Source organism: Daldinia caldariorum (genome assembly GCF_022478825.1).
Source record: "Daldinia caldariorum strain CBS 122874 unplaced genomic scaffold F4812scaffold_5, whole genome shotgun sequence".
Classification (NCBI taxonomy): Eukaryota; Fungi; Ascomycota; class Sordariomycetes; order Xylariales; family Hypoxylaceae; genus Daldinia; species Daldinia caldariorum.
In genome coordinates, this window is record NW_025953041.1 from 1,618,820 (window position 1) to 1,642,280 (window position 23,461).

Genomic DNA, 23,461 nt, shown 5'->3' on the forward strand with positions numbered 1-23,461 from the left:
AAAAGCTCAAAGGTATGTAGATAAAAAAAGGTGAAATAGGTGGTAGGTAGGTAGAAATGGGAGGTATTCTTCTTCTCTGCAACCCCGTCCCTCTCTCTTTCTTACTCTCCCGGACCCCGGCACAACGAATTTCAAAAAAAGGTTCAGCCCAAATGCAACTAATTCGGCGATTGGGCGAATCATGGCCCCCAACTGCACTTCCATGATCCCTGTTGCTTGCTGCAGCATCACATCCCGCTGGGGCTCGAGGTTGCCCCCCCAGGCTTAACGACCTCACAACTGGGAAGATAACGACATGTTTTGACCCTTGAGCAGCTGAATATCATGCTGGTTGATGAATAAAATAAGGCCACTTGTCGAGAATAGAGATCTGGATGACGATCGTCTTTTTATTTTATTTTATTCTTACGTGGTTAATAGTGTGAGTTTTCGTGTTGCGTTGTATGAATTGGAAATATATTATTATATTGACTACTAACCTAAGGCAGGTAGTTGGCAACTGATAAGCAACTTAAAAATGCCTTGTCTTACCTTACGTAAGTTTACCTAAGGTACATACCGTAGTACATCAGCATCGATTGATAAAACATCGATGTCGTGCCTTATACAGGTACCTAATGAGATATGCATCTTTAGGGCAACTACCTAATATGTTAATCACGTTTTCGAGCGTGACGCTACTGTAAGTTCTACCGTCTTCTTAGGCTGGGCCCTGCCTTCCTACCCCCCGGGCCCCCCCTGGACCGGCCCGCAAATATTGGTTTTAGTATTGTATTGTAGGAGGTATCTTGTACGTAGCATATGCCGACTTGCCGACCACAGTTCCAATTCCCAATTCCTACCTAGTTCCCATTATTTTTAGCACCAGCACCTAATCCGTACATCTTCCAAATTGCCAAATCGCAACAGCGACAAGGCGAGGCCCAGAAGAAGAGAAGAACTGCCCAGTCAGGTCTTATCCCACTTCCACTCGTCCCCTCACCGGGCATGTGATTTTCCTTCCCCTAGCCCGCGACCCGCGACCCGCGCTGGAGAAGTAGCTTAGGTAGCTAGCAGCAGTCATGCCTATACAGGTCTATTCGTTCTACATCTTCGATCGCCACAGTAAGAGAGACAGACCTACCTTGTATTATTTATCCATGCAAACTAATAATGCCTGACACGCGCCGCGCAGCCGAGTGCGTATACTCGAAGCTCTGGGTTCCTCGGCCACCACCACAAAGCATAGCGAGTCCGCCTTCATCCCGTCCCCAATCACAACCGCCGCCGCCATCCATCTCCTCCGCGACGACCGCAGTACCACCATCCATAACGGCTCCATCGACGGCAACAGCAGCAACCTCCACCTCGCCCGGATCCGCCACTACCGCCACTAACAACAACGCCGCCGCCGCCGCTGCAGCCGCCGCAGTCTCGCGGAAGAAGAAGGAGGATGACGCGAAGCTGATCTTCGGCACGGTGTTCAGCCTGCGCAACATGGTGCGCAAGCTGGGCGGCGACGACGACGCCTTCATCTCCTACCGCACCGCCCACTACAAGCTGCACTACTACGAGACGCCCACCAACCTGCGCTTCGCCATGCTCACCGAGCCCGGCGCCCTCAGCATGCGCAACGTCCTGCACCAGATCTACATCAACCTCTGGGTTGAGTACGGTGAGTCTATCCAGCTTGGTTTTATGTCTGGTCTTGGCTTGCTTGGTTGGTTGGTTTCAGAGCTATAGGCTATAAGAAAGGCTTGCTGTAATAAAAAAGGGGGGGCGGACGGGGGGGGCACTTAACTTATCCCTGCGATTACATTTATGCTAACTAACGTCTCCTACGTGCTAGTCGTCAAGAACCCCCTTGCGCCGGCCGAGCATAAAGGCGGCGAAGGCGTGCGAAACGAGATGTTTGAGATGGGTTTGGACAAGTTCATCAGAGGGCTGATGTGACGACATCGCTACAATAAAATTTAGACGGCGGGGTTATAATACCGACCCCAAGTTTTCGAGAGAACAAACTGCTACAAATTCAATTTTAACCCTCGGGGTCATCCATTTATAGACCCACTAAGGATCGAATAATTGATCTATTCCGGGAAGATGGGTTATAAAAGATGGGAGAGGGGGGAAAAGATATATAGACGGCAGCGGGACGACACAGATATATCACCATCCTCGAGGCATGTACCCCAAAGATTTACATCCGGTATAGATGCCCAAACTAGGGCTTTGGAGCTTAGAGCTGGAGATGGTATCATTTAATCCTCCTACGGGAACCGACAAGCTTTACTTTGGAGCTTTGGTATCCGCTGGTACATGTATTTACATGTAGGATGTAGCCCTCTATGTAAAAAAAAAACTAAAACATTATTGTTTATCCCCTCCGCCCATAAATCCAAAGACATCCCATGTCATTTCGTTACAGAGCCAATTGTGCCAAGTAATAACCACAGTTCACGTAGTAATCATATTCTATATCATATCATACCACACACACACACATATCGCCTAACCCCCCTTTCGGATTCTATCGATCCATCGCTCGCTCCCACGCCGTCTCGAAAGAGGACGGCGTCTGCGAGAACTGCGACTGCGACTGCGACGGGTCGACTATGACCATGCTCTCCTCGCCTACAGTCGAAACCTGCGAGAACCGGCCCACGGCGCTACCCTCTGGGACGTGTAGATAACTGCTGCTGCCCGTCGCCTCTTCGGCGGCTCGCGCCGCGGCTAGGTTCTCCGAGTCCTGTATCTCGTTTTCCCAGTTACTCGAGTAGACTACGGCGGCGAAGGCCTCTAGGTCGCGGACCTGCTCCATCTCCTGTAGGTACTCGTTCGGCATGCCGTTGCCGATGGCATGGGCCTGTCGCGTGAGCACCGAGAGGATCTTAGGGAGCAGGACTACCTTCGAGCCCGCCGCTCTTACGGCGGCCTGCTGGCCAACTAGCGCTCCCATGTCTGGCGAGGGAGGCGCGGTGAAAGGTGCTCCTGGTGTCTCGAAGGCGCCCGGCAGCACTTTCTTGTATAGGAGAGTGGAAAAGCTGGCGTCGAGGAGGAGCGTTAGGACGCGCGTGAAGGGAGGAGACTCGATGAGGTCCGAAGTCTCGTCCAGGAGACGACGGAGAGCCACCTCTGATGATGCTGACGTCGATGAACTATCCGGCTGGTTAGACACGTTGTCGCCTAATACGCCCGACTCCCGGAGGACAAAGTCTTCCATCTTAGTAGGGGGCAGCAAAAACGGTAGCCACTTGGAGCCCGGTCTCGATTCATCGGTTCCTTCTGGCCTGCTCTCCATCTTCTTGCGGACCTCGAGCGTGAGCTGCGAGAAGGTGTCGAAGCTCAGCAGGTCTCGGGGGCTAAGGTGCCCAAAGACGTCGCGAACGGCGCTCTCGACGTTCTCCATGATCTCGACCCAACCGCGGTGGAGTAGCCACCAGCTAAAGGTCAAGTATTTCCGATTCGTCTCAAAGTCGCTTCCATACGCGTGTTCTGGGTTATCGTCGTCATTATTCTCCAAGTTTATCGTCGACTGTGTTGTTCCTGTTGCTAGAGATACTACACTGGATAAGTAGCTACGTCTGCCCAGGAGGTTAAGTTGGACACGGGTGAGCATAGTAAGAAGGGTCAAAGTGTATACGAGTGTAAACGCACGCGTTATTGCTAGAGAAAGGATGATTAGCCTAAGAATAGAGGGCCATAGTTTAAACTGAATCGAAGGGGGGGGACCTCGACTCACAGCTTATCGTTAAATCATCCCATAACTGTCTCTTCGTTTTTCTCAATCTCTGCGCGGACTGTTGACCGCCATCTTGAGAGCCCTCTCCCGCATTGGACACAGATGATCTCGTCATCTGGCTATTGAACGCACCGTTATCGCTCGGTAGACTGGCGATACTTTTACCTTCTTCTTCGGTCAAAGTAGTATCAGCAATGCTGGGAGGTGGACCTGATGAATCAGGGTTATTACGCCGAGCCTTGCTGCCCTTCATCTGCTGGATCTCGAGCGTGATCCTTTCGGTATTCATGGTCTCGAGGATGTTTGTCGTTGCGGTCGGCAGCAACGCAAGAACGGTGAATGTGCAATCTTCCTGATTCTGCTCGAACCGACGTCGAAGGCTGGGGGAGGGATTGTTAGGGTATCGCTATTCGTAAACTTGTCGCAGGATATTGCGAAACGCGGTGTCTTACTTCTCTTTCGCGATGCGGTCGCTACTCATGCGCTCGCGCGCGTCATTGATCTTGTTCAGCACATATTGAGTAGCCAAGTAGCCAGCGCCAACAACACTGGCACCAATGGCTATTGGGGTTCTATTACGGCGGAACCATCGTCGCGTAGCTGATATCATGCTGGGCCCTTGGAGAAAAGTCGATGGCGCCCAAGGTTTTGGCTTTGGAAGCTTTGGAAACTTTGGGGGTTTTAGAGAGGCCTTCAGGTGAATGGTTTTTTTGTGCAACTTTGTTAGGTCAGGTACCTTAGCATTGGCCTTAATTTTTTAATTTTTTTTTTTAATTGAGGTGTAATGCAGCCAACCGTTTGTCTCGTACTTTTCACCTGGAAAATCGTTTAATGAGGTTCGGTTCTGACGTGTGCCTCGGCCCAAGCGCGAGATCTTCTTAAAGAACTTAGTTAGGTACAATACGTAAACACTGACACTGCGGAAAGAGGTTAGGTACCTAACAATAGATAAGATAGGCTACTGTACTAACTGTACTAGTACCTACATGTAGGTACCTAGTAACTTACGGAGGTTCCATTTTCACCCCACGTTTTCCAAGTCTTTCCCCCTCCGGCTCAGCCCCCTTTGTCTGGACCCCTCCATCAGAAGAAACGCATTAGAACGAAGACTAATGATCATCTATCCATCGTGCCGGCGTCTGCTGATAGACGACCTCGGGGAACGTCAATAAATCCGCAAAACTTTCCTCTTAAACAAAGCAGAACCATACCGTAATTTGGCATTTTTACACTTGCGATGGATCAGCAAAAACCCCAAGAATTTATCCTCGAGGCTTTCGCCGACCCGGCTTCAGTTCGCGATGTAGTAAGAGGTATTTAAAAAAAGAAATGGAAATAATGCCCTGCATCCAATCATATGCCCCGCGACCGTCATCGACCTTGTCGTCTACCTATCATCACCACTTTCCCTTCCTCTCTCTCTCTTCTGTCCGTCCATCCGCCATCGTCTCCACGATAACAAATCTCCATATTCTCCCCCCTCTTCCCCCTTTGCGCCTCCCCACAGATCTTCCTACCTATAAAAAAGAAATATATATATGTCGACCTTACATAGGTTAGGTAGGTACTTAAGCAAAAGCTAACGCGTTACAACTCTCGGCGTAGGAATCCTACATACCATCTTCTTCCACCGATTCTTCCCCTCGCTGCTACCGCTTTCGCGCGAAGTCCTCGACATCACGCTACCCTACGTCGAAGATGCCGAGCTCGACACCATGATCGAGAAGCGTGCCGCCGAGCTGGCGCGCGAGCTCGACGCCGAACGAACGCACTCGAATACCCATTCCCACCGCAGCGCCGGCGGTCGCGGTAACATATCCGTCCAGTTCTTCGAGAAGAAGCGCCGCAAGACGTGGTACCTCCCCTACGGCGGCGGCGACGAGGAGGTCTGCTGGGAGTCCTGGACCGTGAAAGTCACCGTGGCGGAACCTCGTACGGAGAGCGGTTTGTCCCCCCTATCCTTTATTTCGCCCTCCCCCTCCTCCTTCTCAAGTCCACACAAAATTCTCCTCCAAAGGAGATGAGGCTATTCATTCATTCGTCCGCATCTACTAATACGCATGATACTATACTAGAACGAGCCAAAGTCCGCAAAGCCATGGAACAAACCCTCCTCACGACCGCCATGAAGATCGTGACCTGCGTCAACACCCACAAGGACCACATCCCGCCCATAACCACCAGCGAGGCCAACCCCTTCCCCTACCAGATCAACGTCAACCAAAAAGACGCCGGGTGGGCTACGCGTATTGGCATATATTAGGCATCTAAGCCAACGTTACTAAACTAAGCCCTCCCCTTCTTTCTGCGTTCCATCGGGTATTGGCGGGACCCAAGGGTGAGAGATACACAACGTATAACATGAGTTGAGCTGCGTAAGCGCATGTGGGATATACCATGCACGAACATACATACATACATGAGCAGGCGAGAAGGGACACGGGCACGCTATAGAATTTGGGAGTAGGCTAATCGAGGCCAAGGGGGGGATATAATACTAACCAACTAGCTAGCTAACTAGGCACCTAGCTACCAAGGATGGAGTGGAGGCAATAATGGCAATAACGCATGGGACGGAGCAAGAAGGAACAGTTGGAGAGGAGGAAAACAAAGAAAACGAGCCAGCGAGGGAGCGAGCAAGGGAGCGAGCAAGGGAATCCTACATGAGAGAAATTCCTCCGAGGGAAAGGAAAAGGGATGATGGATGGGATGGCCTTCATATATTTCACCTAATACGTGACTTCTCATCAGGCTGGGCTGGGGATATAACACCGCGGGGCGCTCGGGAAATTCGGTCTGCACCCCATCCCCATCCCCATCCCCATCCCCCTCCTTATCCCTTTTAATCCCTCTTATCCTCCCCCTACCTACCTACCTACCTACGATAGACTTGGGCTTTCTTCACGGATTGAATCATACTTAAGGACGGTGTAATTGTGATTATAAACACTACACCGAGATAAAACAAAACACACACACACACGGATTGATACCCCCCACAATAAAAATACATACAAAAAATTATCTACACACATCATACCTGAACTGTCCGTGTGAGCTAAGCCAACATCCCCTGTGGCATCATATTTGTAGTAGTAGTGATATTATTAATAATGCTAGTCTGAGTTACTTACCTACCTAGGTAGACAAACGTACCTAACGTAGCGAGTACAACCCTACAATACAGTACAAAGTCACAATGGGAACAGAAACCATCACACAAATCGAAGAGAGCTCTGAGGTGGGAGCAAAAAAAAATAAGACCATGTTATGGCATAAGGCCGGACTAAGAGTACTGCGTAACGAGTACTGATAGAAAAAAGTACTGGCAAGACAAACCCTAACTCCAATGATTGCATGCCTTCATATAGGCTAACCTGGCTTATCTGTCCGTCCGTTCCGTGCTCGCAAAAGCATAAAAAAATTATCACTAGAGCAGATATATTTCCCCCTATCTCAACCGAAGAAAATAAGTTTCCTCTCCAAACTCGCAAAAAACTCCTCCGGAGGCGTTGCGCCTCAACACGTTTCCTTGTTTCCCCTTTGCCTTTCCTTCCTTAATAAAGTACGTTCCAACCGACCAACGCCTTATCGCATGCTTTCCGTGTTTCCACTAAAGATCGTAGGCTAAAGAGCACCACGTGTACAAGGGAGACAATAACTTCGGCCTATCCCGTATCTGCGCCAGACAAAACCCAAGTAAAAAAGCAAATGAGAAAATCCAGATCTCATTATGTAGGCGTTGTGCTGAAAATATGTACTTGACACGTATCGTCATTATGATATCAAACAATAGGCAAGAACGCCAACCGCGGGGCGAGAAGATAGGCGAAAAGGTCTATATCCTTCGAAGGTAGGCAGCGCATCCAACGCAATCGAATTGAAGATATCCGGAATGCAATGAGGTCATTATTCGTAATCATTATCAATGTGATAGGTCATCACCCTATGAGGTGCAGCGCAGGCGCTTTAAAATTTGGTCGTAAGACTACGACCCAGAGGCGCCCTCGAGGATTTGGAGGATGCGGGCAGCCCACGCGGAGGCTGGCTACCACCGATTCTCTCAAAGCCCTGAAGGATATCGATACCCGTGCTCTCGTCCGTTTCGTCCTCGAAGAATTGAGAGGTGCAAAAGTCCTCCAGGCCGACCCAGCTGTTCTTAGTAGAAACATTCTTCGAAGGGGATTCTAAGAATATTTTGCTGGGAGAGGATATGTCTTCGAACACCTTGCTCGGTGTCTCATACGACAGAGGGGTTCCTGAGGCCGGCGCTTTCAGCAAGGGGGCCGACGTTATCGACCTTTTCGATGCAGAATTTGTAAGGTCGCCAAGGGCACTCATGGATATAGACCGATCAAGGCGATTCCTCCTGGCCGAGCGCTTCAGTGGAGAGCCATTGTCCGCAGCACCGAAGAAGGCATCCAAGGACTGATCCTGGTAAATATCAAACTCTGTAGAATCCGTGACGAAGTCGTTGAAGTTGAAAATCGAGTCGTCTATCTGGAATGCCGGGCTCCACGGAATTGTATCTTCAGTTATGTTACTAACACGACGAAGTGGCGAATTAAGCATGGACCTGACGTTGTCTCTGTGTATGCGCAAGTTTGTGTTGGGCGAGACGGAAGCAGGAGGCTTCGGCGGCGGCTTAATTTTAACGGCAGGGGTTAAAGGAGGTAGCATTTGGCCAGCGCCGTTTGCTCGTCTTAATGGTGACGAAGAGGGAGGAGCCAACTCGTAAGGACGTCCCTTCGTAGGACTGTCATAAGATGAGGCACGAAGCCGAGCAATCTCTTCTTCAGCTCGTCCTCGCTTGATTCGAGGACGGTCGGTCCCTGAACTAAGGATGCGATTACCCCTTGGGCGCATAGCCGACGATTCTAATGACGATATATATCCGCTGTCGTCCATGCAGGCATCCATCGAAGCATACTTGCGCCCATGGCCGCGCTTATGCGGGCCAGATGAAGGTGGCTCTCTCCTGATCGGAGGAGGTGTGTTACTCCGAGCTTCCATGCGGCGCGGGATCGGAGGTGATGAATGTATTGCAGGAGGGAGAGGGGAATATGATCCACTTTCCGGAACCAGGGCCTGTTCTTGGCTCTTCTCTGGTTGCTCTTCCGGTCCGACATTATCTGATAGCGGAATAGTAGCGTCAGACGATACTTCAGGTGCAGCATGGCCCGGGCCTTGGGATCCCGCAGTTGAATCGTGTATGTATGGGTTTGGCTGCGCGGGAAGCACTGGAGGGAGAGAAGGCAGACCATCATGGAAATTAATAGGCTCAATACGGGGGGGTTCAACCCTGCCAGACATAAAAGGAGGGTTTCCCATGGCAGTCGTAGATTTCTTGCTCGGCTTTTCTCTCATAAATTGATGCTCCATTCCCGGCTCTATAGCCCAGTAGTTACCCTTACCCGGGTCGTCCTTTGGTCGCTCCTGTTTAATGAAGGCCTTGTTGAGTGAGAGGTTATGTCTAATACTATTTTGCCATCCCGCATCTTGAGCACTATAAAAAGAGAAGTTATCTGAAATCCACTTGTAGATCTGCGAGAGCGTAAGTCGCCTTTGAGGGGCCCGCAGAATTGCCATTCCGATTAGCTGAGCATAACTAAATGAGGGCTTCGCGCCAGTATCCTCAATCGCAGGGAAGGAATCGGGCGGCGGTAAGGGAGATTCTTCCAGCTTGGTCTTCTTTGCGGGTCTCGAGTCTTGAATAGGTGCGGCCTCCAATAATCCTCGTTTCCTGGGCGGTGCATTCTGATAATAATTCTCCAGGTTTATGTTGAAAGTGGACGGGGCGGGATATAGCGTAGGATGAACATTCTCTTTTCCGTAACCTGCATTTGCATCCACTGGGGGTTTTTGAACAACAGTCTTGAATCTGGACATTAGCGGCTGCTTCTTCTGCATCGAATCTGTTGTCTGTCCATGCGCCGCAGGGGGTAGTATCGATACGGCATTGAGTTTGCTACCATGCGATCTGAGCGGTGTCAACGGGGAAGTGGCGGTGCGTCCGGTTGCCTTGAAGGGTGAGTTCTGTTTTGCGTGCGCATTAGGCGGATTAAATATTACGTTCCCAGTTGAGCTCTGAAGGGCCCGGCGAGGGGATTGCTGCTTGTTAACAGAGGGCATCGGTGCCCGGCTGATAGATGGGGCGGGCTGGTCCAGGTAGTCATCTTGGAATATGTGAAGCGGCTCAGAACTGGCCGACAGAAGCGATGGTTTGACCATATTGGCCAGTGTTCTTAAGGTTTGTTCGTCGCTCGGCAATACTATCGTACTTGCTATCGACGTTGGTTAGGATATAGATACGATTGATGGTTGTGACTTAAAGCGTAATCCGTCTGGAAGTTAAGGTTTCTCGATCCCGCTTCTTAGGCTGCGTAACGATTGAAAGATTGGTGAAAATGGAACGATCTAGTACGCAGTGAGAACTCACGGTGGGCGACTTTAATGAGCTGTGGAGCCACGAAGCAAGGGTTGCTTGTGGCGCGCCAGGTATCAGGCACTTGCCGTGCCTAAAGCATAGAAGGTCTCAAAAGTGAACCTCTGTCGTAAAGTTCAAATAACGATATACACAATAGTCGCTGTGATGCTGTCATTGATATCGTAGGGAGTGTTAAGGCGGAAAGTCGTTCTTCTTGTTGATAGATGGAGGGAGGGAGGCGATGGAGAAAGAGAGAAGAGGGGGGGTGGAAAGGAGATGAAGAGGAGATGGAGAGCCGGTTCGTGGGGGATCGAGATACTGAATTGTTTCGTCGACCTTGGGTACCTCCTCTCTGTTGGCTATGCCGGGCGTTACAAGGTGCGATAGAGCACAAGAATGCCTTTGGAGTTAAGACCGACCAAGAGGATAAGTCGAGCGAAGGGTGTGTCAAGTCTGCAAGTCCGCAAGTCTGCAAGTGCAAGACTTCTCAGGCTGCAGGGCCGGCACGCAGAAAATAGATTGAACCAGGACCGGGGTGAGTAGTGTGAAGACCGAATAGGGCTAATGGAAGTGGCATAGAGCGAGCGAGGATTGGCAGAAAGTCGAACGCCAACTCAGCAAAAGATCCACTTAGGTAGACCCGCTCGTGGATGTGCGGATGGGAAGATGGAGGTGAAAGACAGGATAGGATTGGACGATAGCGTCGTGGGCTGATACGACCATGGCAAGTGCTAACAAGGTTTGTTTTAAACAAGAACTGCCAGACCAAGCAAGACCAAGTTGCAAGGAATGTGAAGCGAAAAGTTGACCGAATCCTAGTGACTACGGAGTGGGGGAATTGAAAGATGTGCTCCCGCACGTGCTCTGGTTGGCCAATTTTTGATAGTAATGCGGTCTCGAAGCAGGACGAAAACCCTGTCTCAGTATTTTTCTCTCTTCTTTTTTTTTTCTCTTCTTTCCTCTCTGGCCTGCGAACCCTATCCAATTGCAATAGGCTGTGCAAACCGAATTGCGAACGACGATATGGTCGTAGTTTGCAATTTGTGTCAAGTAAAAAAAGGAAGAAAAAATTGGGTTGTTTGTTGAACGTGTTTGAAAGATTGTCTAAAATATGCTGTTTACCCGTGATAGTAAAAAGAGATATCAGATATCAACTAGGTTGTTGTATGTTGTAATTACGACGACCTATTGATGGACGGGTAGTTGATTGTTACTTGCTACTATTGGTAGATGCCAATGCCGAAGCCGAAGGAGGGCGAATGCGAGATAGGCAGAGTTAACCAACAAACCCTCAGGAATGTGAAAGCAAACAACCCATCTCAAGGTCCAAGGCTCGAGTCGAGGTTGTCTGCTCTTTGGGGACTCGGACTTGAAAGGGCCACGTCGCACCGACTATCTCCCAAGACTATTCCTATTCTTCAGATTCCCCAGCTGTAGACTGACTTTGACTGTAATGAATGTGTGTAGAATGGTAGCTGAAAGATGGTACGAGTGTTTAAAATTGGCGAGACGAATCGAAAATGATTGGTCAGGAAGATGGCGCGTACTTTGCTGGACGTGCTGCAAAAGTGTTTGAGAATTGGGAAGAGAAAGAGAAATGATTGGAACGCGAGAGCGCGTCACCGCGACTTCTCCTTTGTTATGCCTGAGAAACGCGTCTAGCCAATCACCGTGGAGCCTTTAACTTCATACCACCTTGGCAAAAGCCCATAAAGCCCATAAATGGATTTAAATGGATTAGTTATGCGCGATGCTGCATAAGACTGCATAAGAGCTATGCATAGTGCATGCATAGCGCAAATGATGTATGATGTAGCTTTCCTATTCCAGCAATCCATTTCGAACCTTGTCTTATCCTACGCTATCGGGTACCTGACCTAAATGTCCTAGACTGAAGTCGATAGATGTCAAATGTATCGAATGTAAAATAGGGCGCTACGTAAAGCAAGGAATTCAATATAGAATACATTCATTCCCTTGACTTGGCAATAAAGAAATTGACTCTCTCGATTTTTTTGTTAGCACTAAAAAATTGGCTAAATACCTAACTTACTTACCTTAGGTACCTAACTTGCTTTCTAGCCCGAAAGTCCAAAGTCTGGCTCGTATAGGAAAAAAGGGGTACCTAGTAACTAGAGTTGGTATGGGACATATTGAATTTTCGATCCCGTCTTAGTGTAGCAGCAGCAGCAGCTTTGGAATTCCACATCTGCCGGCGCCATCTTTTTTGATAATACCCGGACTAGATGTAAGAAGAAAAAGACCAAGAATAACCCAGGAGTAACCGAATGAGCCATGATATCATGGTCGTAACCTGACAGCCGGGTCCCATTAAACTCCATTCCATTCCTGATTCCGGCGATCGCCTTAGGCCCATCTTAGACTAAAGCCTTCCCGTCTCGATCTGACTCGACTTTTCTAATTAAACTGCGAGGGACGTACTACCTCTTACACGATACATACCTAACCACAGTGCCACAGGGTAAAGCAATGTACTACATACCTAGGTACATATAATGTAGCACACACTAACGCAGTTAGGTACATTAGGTAGTATACATAGTACGATGTGCTCCCGGGAAGCTTTCAAACACGATCTAAATTCTTGTTCCCAATCGATTCCATTCGAGTACGAGCTGTGTGAATCTAATATTCATATACGGTACCTTAGGTATGTATTATTCCCGTCCCAAGCAACTCTAAAACAATGTCATATACCTAAACGTGCAGCAGTCCTTTTCTGGCTGCTTTAATTAATTAAAAACGAGCCAGTCCCGGCAATGAACCACATAAGCCGGGCGGCTGGCTGCCAGGAATGAAAGCCACTGCAGAAATATCTCCTAGCAGAGCAAAGAGCAGAGCAAAGAGCACAGTTTCAACTTTCCCCAAGTTCGGTTCCCGGTATGGGGCCGCATCCGTTAAGGTCTTATCGTCGCCACTTCGGCCACCAGCTGCACCACGGCGATCACAGGTTTTACCCATGATCCTTTTTCGCCGTCTTCCATTGGCAGGGATTGTATTTTTCCAGAGGTCGTACCATACACAGGTAGGTATCAAGTTTTGATATTGCGTAGCAGCATGGCGCCTTACTAAATTCATTACGACTATCAAAAAGCCAAAAAGAGGTACTTAACCATACGGCCATAAATTGGATATACGCTATCATACTAAAAAAAAAAATTAAAAAAAAAAAAAATTTATATCTTCCCCCCAAAGCTCACCGTTGATTCGCGCTCCCCGTCTTGGGGTTTACATCGTGTACCCCTGCTCTACTCGTTTCCCATTAACGCCCAATGAGGCAGGTCAGCCGACCTCCGAACCTGCGTGCCGCGTCAGTACAGACATCGCATTGAGCTGGAAAGTGTAAATGGCATAGTGTAGATAGTATAAACTACCTAAGTTAGTAAATAGCGTGAGGCCTCGAGTAATATACTCCGTCCAAACATATCGCGTATGCTAGGTCCTAGGAATTGTCCGAGAATAGCTTCGACTGAGAGCATTCAGGTGGGCTAACCTTCGATGACGTGACAATAGGTAATCGTGTTTCCAAAGCCGCCTTACGAGATGCGATAAATTATGAAACGCGGGAATTCCAGGCTCGTGGCCGCCGTCGGGTTGGTCGATACCTACCCCCCCCCCCCCCCCTCGTCCCAAGCCCAAAGAGCCGTCCTCGTCCGTGAGATGCCTGGCCATACTAGGCCGTACTATATGGCAGCTACCTAGTAGCTCGACAAGCCCACGAGCCTACCGGCGAACAGTTTGTCTGTAAGCGTTCTCCAATACCTACCTAACCTAAGGTACCTGTAACCTAATCAACCATCAGGCCACGGCCCTTCGCCCGGGAATACCATTGAAACGTCAGCCGGGAGAAGAGACGGTGTGAAGCAATATTCAGATCTACAAAGTCCTAGGACCTAGGCAGACTTGGCCTCTCGAGCCAGCCGGCCTAGGAAACGCGCAATAGCCACTAAGTCTCTCGCGCTGACGAGAGACGAACCCCCCGAAATTGCTCGTCGCCGCCATTCGCGCTACCGGAATTTTTGGCGCGGACAGCCTTCTTGAGCCGTGAGAGGTCGGAGGGGTGTGTTGGTAGGTCAGGCGAAAGCTCACGTTGGGCGTCGATAACGCTCAGCACGAATTGACTGGCAGTGAGGATACGGCCAGATGATAGAGTCACCAGGCTCTAGGACTGATTCCAACGCGCAAATCTTCTTCGATCAAATCGAGCAATTTTTCACTGGTCTTGGCCAGTATTGGTCCGGTTGTCTAGGCCAAATACAATGAATCTTTTTTGTTTCGGTCAAACCCCTACTATCAATACGTTGGTTGCATCGGTGGTATTCTGACGGCTGCTTGGAGGAATGGAAGGATTTACAGGCCAGATTTCGAGGCCGTGTTTCTAAGCAATTGTTTGTATGCCTATCCTTCGAATAGGCTATCGTTCAGTGGAGACAATTGTGAAAGTCTACATTTAGTATCAAACTGGTACGAGGTTGTTGCTACGAATCCTCTCAATCCGTGAAAACATGTTTGTTGACATACTATGTAGGTATATTTACATAGGAGGTAGTTATTATATGTGGTTAGACGTTTTGAAGCTCTATTTTAAGTATTGTACATCTAAAAATATACGATAATCATTGGCTGAATTGGCACAGTCAACTTTGTTAACATAGCTCCTCCTAAGAAATGCTATAGTGAACCCAGCAGACGTTTCTGGTCATCATATGTGTTCTAAATGAAAGAGAAAAAGCAAAATAGAAGGGGTATATGATAATGAGAAATTGTCAACTTGGAGTATCCAGGGTATCCAACCCAACCGTGGAGATATAAAATCATGTAAGCAAGTAGCTCGGAAGGCGATATTCAGAAAAGTAACCATGTAGAAGCGTCACCATTACCCAGAAGATTCAAATGAGACGTGGCGTGGAAGGTTAGGTACCTAGCATACCTAATGCTATCACCAGTATGAGAGCTTTCTACTTTGCAACTCTATACTGCAAACGAGATACTAAGCCAGCCAACTATTCTAGGGTTTGCCATATCTCGTAAATTTTGTTTCTTATGGTCTCGTGACCAAGAGACCTGGGATGGAACGTCTTGCCGTAGTATGTTGGGACATACCACATCGAGTTTTCAGCAACGAGGTCTCCGTGGGCAGGCTGTAAGCTTGGGTCTTGATGCTTCGCCATGGCCATATAGCACAAAGCCAATCGGCCCCAATCCCCAGATGCCTGTGCAGGCTCAAGACACGATGATGGGTCAACCAGAGCTGAGGTCAGAGGCAAAGTCTGGACGTTAGAAACATGATTCGATCGGGTTCCATTTCTGGCGTTATCCGGACCGCCTACGAGGAAAAACCACGTATCTTCGCGGTCGTAATCTGGCTCTTTCACACCCTCCTCGCAGAACCGATGACCATCAAACCCCCTGTCATAATCAATAAATATGACTTTGTCCTTGATGAAGTGCGAGTTTATCGTTTCGATGGTCTCGCGGATCTTGGCATTAACCGTAAGCACCATTGCATTCATCCGAATCCTCAAGTCTTTTTTCAGCTTCGGACCATTCCACCAGACGCCGAAGCTCATTTCGTCGCAGTCATCGGTGACATCGTTAAAGAACCGGGCGTATCCTGTGACGGTAATGGTGAAATATTGCTTCTTCTCCCAACGGACCCTCTCTAGGATTTCTATGATGATGATCTCCAAACGACGTGTAAATTCATCGCTCTCGATCTGGTCTCTTGCGTTCTTGAGCGCCGTCTCGCAGGCACGAGAGTAGAAGTTGTAGAAGCGAAATACACATGCATTCATTATGTCAAAGAAGCCGAGGTCGTTTCCACCAATTGACAATAGCGCAAAGTCTGCTGGTAGGGAAGTATTGAAGGCATCGATCTGGCTATCACGACTGCCGTCGCGACTGGATAAGATCTGTTCGGTCGTGGCTCCTGTACATGATAGAAATTGAAAGGTGGTAGAATTTCGTCCGCCTTGACTGGCTAACAGATCGGAAGCAATCAGAACGGCATGAGCACCCAACCCGCGCCTGCAGTCATCCTCTTTGCCATCTACACCGGTGCCGATCCCAGCGCTGTAGGAATCGCCTAGGGCAATGAAGCCGGCGACTGGTTTGATATCCTTAGATGAGGCCGAGGGAATAGGAGATGGTGGTCGGCGATGATAACCTGACACGCCATGTCCGATAGCATATTGATGATCCCCCGAGGCAATCAGAGGATGCTGTCGGAGTGCACGACAAGATACGAACCTAGATAAAATAATAGATGTGAGTACAGCAGCCGGGCGCATAGCGAAGTCAAGCTTCATCTTAATTTCATGTCAGCTTCAGCTTCAGTTAAGCTTCGCTTAAACCGTCAGTCGAGATACATGATTTGAATGATACTACCTAAGGTATATTCCTAAACTTGAGGTAAACCAAGGAACGAATCTCATTATTGAGTACCTAGGTAGAGATAGATACCAAGGCAGCGATTTAGGAGATAAGATAAATGAGGCACAAGACGAAGTTATAAGACCTAAGACCAATGACTTTACTATGGTACGCACGTGGGCAATGGCGGGGTCGTGGTTCCTTCTACAACTCTAACGGTTATCTTTGATATCAGCTGAAACGTTGAGAACTCGTGATAGCCATTTAGATATTATGCATTTTATTCCGAAATCACCCCCGTTGAAGAGTTTCGAAAAGGAGGCACCTAAACCTATCTACCAGGTAGGTACCTAACCTACAAGCAGCGCCTACAAGTTGACTTAGCATTGCGCTTGGACGCCTATGATGTATCTCGATGGTGCAAAAAACAATTAGGTAAGGTTTGCATTACTGTGCATCAGATATGTGAATGGACAATTGAACCTTGAGCACCTGCAATGAGTGCTTAACAATTAAAAAAAAGTGGCAGCTCTTAGAAGCTCAGAGCAGCTCCATACCTGGTAACACAATGACGTCGACTTCTCTTTAACCCCACAACGTCATCGTTCATCTTAGGTACCTCTTCTACTCTTCTCCACGTTTATCCTTGTTTGAGTGTAGATACCTCACACGTTATTCTCGACTTAACCATTCACCATGAGCAGAAGCAACCGAATTGATCTGTCGGGTCCATATTCATTGGCCAGAAAATTTTCTTAAAAATTCCTTCTCTAGATCGAGATCAAAACAAAGCCTTGGTGCCTTGGTATCTTGATATCTACCTGCCAGCCTGGCTTTAGCACATGACTCCTACGTATAAGACGTATAAGTCAGTCAGCGTGTAGGTAAGTGGCGACCAATACAAAGTCTCATTCCCAGCTTTGGGTTAGATGTCGTCAAGCCACATACTATGTATTCCCGTGTATTAAAGAAAAAAAAAAGGAAACAATTTGGTCCCTGCAAGGAACTTCTTTGTTGCCGTCTTAAGCGGTCATCTTTCCCGTGCAGGCCTTGCAGGGAACTTATCGTATGCCCATGATGAAATACGTCAGAGACGAGCCCAACTCCTGCCTTGTCGTAAGTCCTTTGCTACATGGTAGCAAATATCCATATAATACTACCTTAACCTACCATTTGAGCTTGGCTGTTCCATTTCTCCAGATTTACAAGACCCCTTTACGACCTGAACACCTAAATAAACTCCCTCTTCTTGATTGCCAAGCATACTATATCTAATACCTAAATTTCCTAAGCACATCATCTACGTAACCTAGATCTAACATATTACTTTAATATCCAATTCGCCATGGAGACCATAAACAACGTGACTTCTGCGGCTGTCAGGGCTGTCTGGGGTGAGAGTAAGCAAAATGGCACGGAGCCTATCTCAGGCCAAACTGGCAACACCTCTAAGGGGGAACCGTACGATGCTGGCAACATTGGTAATACCTAGTTCTCCAAGCCCATTGCTACCTACCAATATAACCCTAGAAACTAACCCGGGACTCTCGAAACAGAGGATCCCAACGTCCAAGCTGCCAGAGCAGAAAACTCCAACGCCCAGACAAACGGACATACCAACGGGGAGACCAATTACGGGCCAACACCGACGGAACACACCAGGGACGCCGAGTTCGCCAAGGAGACGGGCACCGCCGCCGAAGCCAAGGATACCCCCGACAACCCGTCAACGGATCTAAAGTCTAAGAGCACCCCCGACGACACGACCAAGGCCCAAAACGACACCCGGAGCCCCGAGGACCCGAAGACGAACCCGAAGTCCGCGCCTACGGACGTCAACGATGCCGAGGGCGACGGGCCCGGGCCGAACGAGGCGCAGAAGCTGGACGGACCGGGTCCCAAGCCGCTTGATGAGGTGGCTCGGGAGCACGGCGGCGACGCGGGGAAGATCGAAAAGGACGAGAGCAAGCCCCTTCCTGGCGAAGAGAGCGCTAGCAAGAGCAGCGGAAGCACAGGCGCGGGCGAGGACGAGGACGAAGACGGTCCGAACGCTAAGAGCACAGGCGAGGGCACCGGCGAGAAGTACGTTAAGAGCAGCGGCCTGAAGGCTGACGGCGGGGACTTCGACGCCACGAATCCGGGGGCCGGTAGGGAAGCCGACCGTAAGTTTCCGAAAACACACCTACCTACCTAGGTTATATTACACACTCTCCATTAGTTTCAACAGATACACGTGTGAATAGAAATAAAAATAGCTAACAAGAAGAAAAAACCTAGGTCTGCTCGAGGAGAAAGGCATCCACCCGGGCGGCGCAAACGGCAGCAAGGACGGTACCGATGCGTCGGGGCACAAGGAGAAGAAGAGCATCGGGCAGAAGATCAAGGACAAAATGCACCGACACTGAAGCTTTACTGCTCTGCTGAAAATTTATGATAACGACGACCTATGATTTCCGATTATGCCTTTTTTTCTAAGAGCTGTCTGCCTAGATGTAAGGAGGCTCCAACCCTATGTCTAACTGCTGCGGCGCGACGGCGCGTCTCTTGTTTCCGAGGCATTTGCATTGTTATCTTTGTATCTTCCTAGTTACGATGTAAAATGAATTTTTTTTTTTTTACGACACACAAATCATATCGTAACTACGAGAGAAAAAAAAATGGTTGTTCGTGATTTTGATGCTGACCCTGCTTATGGAAAAGGAGATGTAACCCTAATCGTGTTACTTGTTGACTGATGCAGTTAACTGAGCTTGACATGATGTTACGAGTAGAACTATAGTTTAAACTATAGACCCTTACGTGTATGTATATAACTTAAACCTAACCCTCAACAATTAAAACACCCAATGATATTACTACCAATTTGGAATGCAGTTGGCACGGCCTCAAGTAGACATGCGAGATGATGAATATATACGCCACCGCCATATGGTTTAGGTAGACTTGGCAAAGGGGTACGGTGATATATACCTTATATAATGCCCTGTAGACTGACTATATACAAGATCAAGGAGAAGGAGGGAACTATATACAAGTAATAGTAACGGCAATAATTGAAGCACCAACTAGATAACCCCTTATCCATAGGCCATAGGTACAATACCTAACGTAAGAGGTAATATGTAAACCTAGGGCAAGCGGCCAGTGACGAGGCTATAAGAAGAAACGACCAAAAAGCAATGCACGCAGCCTTGAAATGCGAAAAATACCTAATGCAAGAAAACCAAGCCCATGAACCCGTAGGGCCAAGGGCAAGCGAACGACGACGAAGGGGAAGAAAGCGACCGATCCTAACCCATGCCACAATCAATACCTATATACCAATGCCCTCCCCAATGCGATGCGATGCGATGCGATGCTAGACCGAGCCCAAATGAACCGGTACCTTCCCAGCGAGCGCAGGGAGCCACAACTAATAACAATAGCCCTAGAGCCTCCTCTCCCCTTCTCTCCTCTGCTCCACTCTACTCTACTTGATATGCAAAACCTTCTTCAGCGCGCTCAGCCAGCTCTTCAACTTACCCCAGAATCCGGACGCAGGACCAGTCTGACCATCGCCATCCTTCCCCCCCTTCTTGCCGCCGCCGCTGCCACCGTTCGCGGGCCCGTTCGAGGCCGCCGGCCCGCCGATCGTCACCGTCAGCAGCTCCGGGTTGGCGTCGAACACGGTGCCCGCCTGGTCGGGCCCCGCGTCGCCGGACGGCACCACGTCGTCGTAGGGGAACGCGTAGCCCCGGCCGTCGAGGTTGACTTCGTGCGTCTGTGGGAGGGTGTTAGTTTAGTTTAGTTTATTTATTTATTTCGGGGGGGGGGGGGGTTGTGCCCTAGCCTAGGTAGGTACATCCTTGGAGCAAAAAAAAGGGGAAGGGACGGGATTAAGGAAGAGGATCAAGAAAGGAACTATTAGGTAGAAACATAGGAAATTCAAGGGGGAAAGGAGAAGGGAAGGGAAGGGAAGGAAAAGGGGAAAACATACGATACGCGCGTAATGGTTCGTCGGGTTCGATTTGTAGTAACTAGCAATCTTCTCGCCGTCCGGCTGGGTGGGATTGTCCAGCAGCGTGGAGCGATTGAGCGCGGCGGCGATCCTCGCGCCCAGCGCGCCCATCTCGTCGCGCGTCGCCTCGGGGTACCCGCCGAACGGCCCCGTCGAGCAGCTGAAGATGTCGCCGGCGCTGGGCTTCGCGAAGGTGCCGACGTTGGGGAACGTCAGCAGGCCGCCGCCGGCGCCCGCCTGCACGCGGCCCGTCACGTCGCCCCACGACGCCTGCGTGTTGATCGTCAGGTCGCTCGCCGCGTACTTGCTCCACACCCGGCTCACGTAGTCGTCGAAGTACCCCTGGAACAGGCTCCCGTCCGCCACGCGCCCGCTGTTCGGGCTCAGCACCCGCAGCGTCTTGCCGTCGGGCCCCTTGACGACGAGCTTGTCCCAGCCCGCGCCGTCCGCCGCGTTCTGCTTCACCAGCCGGTCGGCCACCGTGTCCAGGCCGCCCGCCGGCAGGCCCAGGACGGACTGGACGTTCCCCGCGGCGTTGCGCAGCTCGAGCGCGATGGGGATCGGCCCCACGAAGTCCACGTAGCTGATGTTGACGAACAGCTGCGCCTGGTTGTACGTGAACTCGCAGAAGCCCCACGCGATGTTGTAGTTGGGGTCCGCGGTGTTGGTCACGCTGGGCTCGACCACGGCCGGGCCCGGGTTCAGCAGGAACGTCAGCTTCGCGTCCTTGCTGAACCAGATGCGGCCGCCGGCGATCTGGGGTATCGTGATGGTGGTCGTGGCCCCTGGAGCACCCAGTGGGATGGATACATCGGCCCCCAGAGCCGACTGGGGCGCGGACGGGGACGACGGTCGGTACACAGTCTTGCCGTCGGCTTGGATGAACACCGGGACGTAATTGTTGTTGATGTCAAGCCCAGTGACGTATGCATACGCCTGGGACGAACCCGTGTTGTTTTTGATAGCAATCGCGGTTGTAGGGTTCGTCATCTTGACGGATTTCTGAGTCGACTAGAACATGTACAACTATAAATGTAAGTAAGTTAAACCCAAGCTAACTTCTAGCGATGAGCGTATAGGATAACTGTTCAGACTCCTGGAAACATGCAGACGTCCTCGTGTTTTTAAAGCTGAAAGGAGTTTTGGATATGAAGTTAGAAATACATCAACTTTGGGAAATCTCCAAGTCTAGGGGCTAGAGCTCGAGAGCATGTGCTCGAGATTCCTTGTTAAAGGGGGCAACTTGTGACCAACAAGGAGTAGAGACGTAGAACAAGGAGAAGGGATGAAAACCAACAGAGTATCATGGAACGAATATCGCGTACGTAAGATGAAAAGCAGCCGTCCAGCTACCTAATGTTCCCTCAAGGCCGAGCTTGTGAACCGAGCCTACGATCATTTGATATCCGATCCTTTCAACTAGTATCTTCAAAAAGCAACTTCGTGATACACGGACTCCAAGGAGATGGCTCTTCTTAGGCTATTTCATAAGAATATAGCCAAGCCCCAAGAAGAAAAATATTGGTATCATGTGTCGTTGGTGTGACAAACTTCATGTGATATGATTCGAGCCATGGTTAAGGGGCATCCCAACGAGGGTTGCAAAACTGGCTTGGCCCCTTCAAGCCTCTCTCATCCAGTGAGTAGTATGACATAGCACATGTCAAAAAGTAAATACGAGAGGGCAGGATACAGAAGTTGATAAGTGTTGATGGTAGCATGTTGTTATTTAGTTATCTAATTATGACCGGCTGACAAGGGCAAATGTGATAGAGAGATACAAAGCAAGGAGGAACTTGGAAGAAATGACAAAAGTGACTGTAGAACATGAGGTATGACGTCTCATCCAAGGACGAAAATCCCTAATGCTTCGGGATATGTCATCGACCTATCTGTTGTAGGCTGGCTAAATTTGTTCCATTTTGAGGAACCAATAGTAAGTTTTACCAATCATAGCTGTGTGAACACGCGCATTGGTTGTCTCGGAGTTCACAGCTAAACGAGAAGGCCGGGTATATCAAGTAAATGAGCCGCTGTAGTGGAAGATGGTCGGGCTGTGGCTGGCCGCCGGAGTTTCCATAGGTAAGAAGAATGCAAAGATGCAAAGATGCAAAGCTGCTATCATGCAGATGCTGAAGATGGTATTTAATATGTTAATATGCTATGAAGTCTGAGGTGAAATAGTATAACTGACATAGGATATTCGACAAGTCTAGACATTCAGGGGCTATGATGGAGTATTAGTACGTGGTAATAAATAAATCCCTGATTTTCTTTTAATATAGGCCAGGGACTCTGCTATAGTGTCACAGAATAGAAGCAATCGTATATATTTATTAGCTATAAGCGTAAAGTTTTGAGACTCAATGTAAAGTAACAGTATCACAAGCTTCGGTTACTATTAAAAGTCCAAGATCTCCAAATACAAACCAACCAAGTCATAATTAGATCGCTTAATTCAAGAAAAGCCGAGGAGGAAAAAAAAAACCATGCTTACCTCTTACTGTCCCTTGCCTTCTCCACGATTCCCCATCCGATCGATCAAGCCTCGGGGCTTTAAGAAATACACTAAACATAGCCAAGGTACACTTATTATTAGTCCCATACCACTAACACCACCTTATTTCAAGCCCCTACCTCATCGCCTCCAAGCATGACCACACTGTGCAGAAAGGGGGGTGTAGAAGGGATACCCCCGAATAAAACAGGTGGAGGGGGGATAAACCGTACGATGTGACTGGGCCGCCGAATATAGAGTTCAACTTAAATACTAGTAGCTCCAGACTCCAGTTCATTTTTCTCTCTCCAAAAGATTTGAAAGTACCTCTCTTCAAGTTCCATCTCCATTAAACTAATACGTTACTCTTTTATTAGTAACCTTACCTAGTACTAGTAGGTAGTTACTATCTCCGCATTCCCCAGC

At 49.1% G+C, this 23,461-nt stretch overlaps 7 protein-coding genes across 7 annotated transcripts; 3 read left to right on the forward strand and 4 right to left on the reverse strand.

Moving 5' to 3' along the window:
* Nucleotides 1–874: 874 nt before the first annotated feature.
* On the forward strand, nt 875–2,221 carry F4812DRAFT_335418 (snare-like protein). Its single transcript, XM_047931592.1, has 3 exons — nt 875–1,104; nt 1,175–1,654; nt 1,829–2,221. Exons 1-3 carry the CDS (start codon nt 1,062–1,064, stop codon nt 1,930–1,932), a joined length of 627 nt encoding a protein of 208 aa, XP_047791885.1. The 5' UTR covers nt 875–1,061; the 3' UTR covers nt 1,933–2,221.
* Nucleotides 2,222–2,509: 288 nt separating this feature from the next.
* Nucleotides 2,510–4,331, reverse strand: F4812DRAFT_458104 (Peroxin-3; the record flags this gene model as incomplete). The annotated part of the gene is made up of 3 exons (XM_047937305.1): nt 2,510–3,645; nt 3,722–4,101; nt 4,174–4,331. The coding sequence occupies 3 exons, from the start codon at nt 4,329–4,331 to the stop codon at nt 2,510–2,512; spliced, it is 1,674 nt and encodes a 557-aa protein (XP_047791886.1).
* Nucleotides 4,332–4,958: 627 nt separating this feature from the next.
* On the forward strand, nt 4,959–5,984 carry F4812DRAFT_458105 (DUF1649-domain-containing protein; the record flags this gene model as incomplete). The annotated part of the gene is made up of 3 exons (XM_047937306.1): nt 4,959–5,034; nt 5,327–5,665; nt 5,797–5,984. 3 exons carry the CDS (start codon nt 4,959–4,961, stop codon nt 5,982–5,984), a joined length of 603 nt encoding a protein of 200 aa, XP_047791887.1.
* Nucleotides 5,985–7,594: 1,610 nt separating this feature from the next.
* Nucleotides 7,595–10,195, reverse strand: F4812DRAFT_335557 (uncharacterized protein). Its single transcript, XM_047931593.1, has 2 exons — nt 10,161–10,195; nt 7,595–10,094 (listed from the first exon to the last, which is right to left on the reverse strand). The coding sequence occupies exon 2, from the start codon at nt 9,950–9,952 to the stop codon at nt 7,691–7,693; it is 2,262 nt and encodes a 753-aa protein (XP_047791888.1). The 5' UTR covers nt 9,953–10,094; nt 10,161–10,195; the 3' UTR covers nt 7,595–7,690.
* A 4,977-nt stretch (nt 10,196–15,172) lies between these two features.
* Nucleotides 15,173–16,477, reverse strand: F4812DRAFT_450649 (SGNH hydrolase; the record flags this gene model as incomplete). Its single annotated transcript, XM_047936112.1, has 1 exon — nt 15,173–16,477. One exon carries the CDS (start codon nt 16,475–16,477, stop codon nt 15,173–15,175), a length of 1,305 nt encoding a protein of 434 aa, XP_047791889.1.
* A 718-nt stretch (nt 16,478–17,195) lies between these two features.
* F4812DRAFT_423714 (uncharacterized protein) lies at nt 17,196–19,234 on the forward strand. Its single transcript, XM_047933776.1, has 4 exons — nt 17,196–17,425; nt 17,834–18,022; nt 18,098–18,703; nt 18,819–19,234. Exons 2-4 carry the CDS (start codon nt 17,887–17,889, stop codon nt 18,944–18,946), a joined length of 870 nt encoding a protein of 289 aa, XP_047791890.1. The 5' UTR covers nt 17,196–17,425; nt 17,834–17,886; the 3' UTR covers nt 18,947–19,234.
* A 776-nt stretch (nt 19,235–20,010) lies between these two features.
* F4812DRAFT_458109 (glycoside hydrolase family 64 protein) lies at nt 20,011–21,528 on the reverse strand (the record flags this gene model as incomplete). The annotated part of the gene is made up of 2 exons (XM_047937307.1): nt 20,011–20,301; nt 20,518–21,528. The coding sequence occupies 2 exons, from the start codon at nt 21,526–21,528 to the stop codon at nt 20,011–20,013; spliced, it is 1,302 nt and encodes a 433-aa protein (XP_047791891.1).
* Nucleotides 21,529–23,461: the final 1,933 nt, after the last annotated feature.

Coding starts and splice junctions, on each gene's coding strand:
- F4812DRAFT_335557 (XM_047931593.1), bottom strand. CDS start 9,952: ATGGTCAAACCATCGCTTCTGTCGGCCAGTTCTGAGCCGCTTCACATA.
- F4812DRAFT_423714 (XM_047933776.1), top strand. CDS start 17,887: ATGGAGACCATAAACAACGTGACTTCTGCGGCTGTCAGGGCTGTCTGG. Junction 18,023..18,097: donor GTACGATGCTGGCAACATTG/GTAATACCTAGT, acceptor CTCTCGAAACAG/AGGATCCCAACGTCCAAGCT. Junction 18,704..18,818: donor GGCCGGTAGGGAAGCCGACC/GTAAGTTTCCGA, acceptor GAAAAAACCTAG/GTCTGCTCGAGGAGAAAGGC.
- F4812DRAFT_335418 (XM_047931592.1), top strand. CDS start 1,062: ATGCCTATACAGGTCTATTCGTTCTACATCTTCGATCGCCACA. Junction 1,105..1,174: donor CTACATCTTCGATCGCCACA/GTAAGAGAGACA, acceptor CGCGCCGCGCAG/CCGAGTGCGTATACTCGAAG. Junction 1,655..1,828: donor CAACCTCTGGGTTGAGTACG/GTGAGTCTATCC, acceptor CCTACGTGCTAG/TCGTCAAGAACCCCCTTGCG.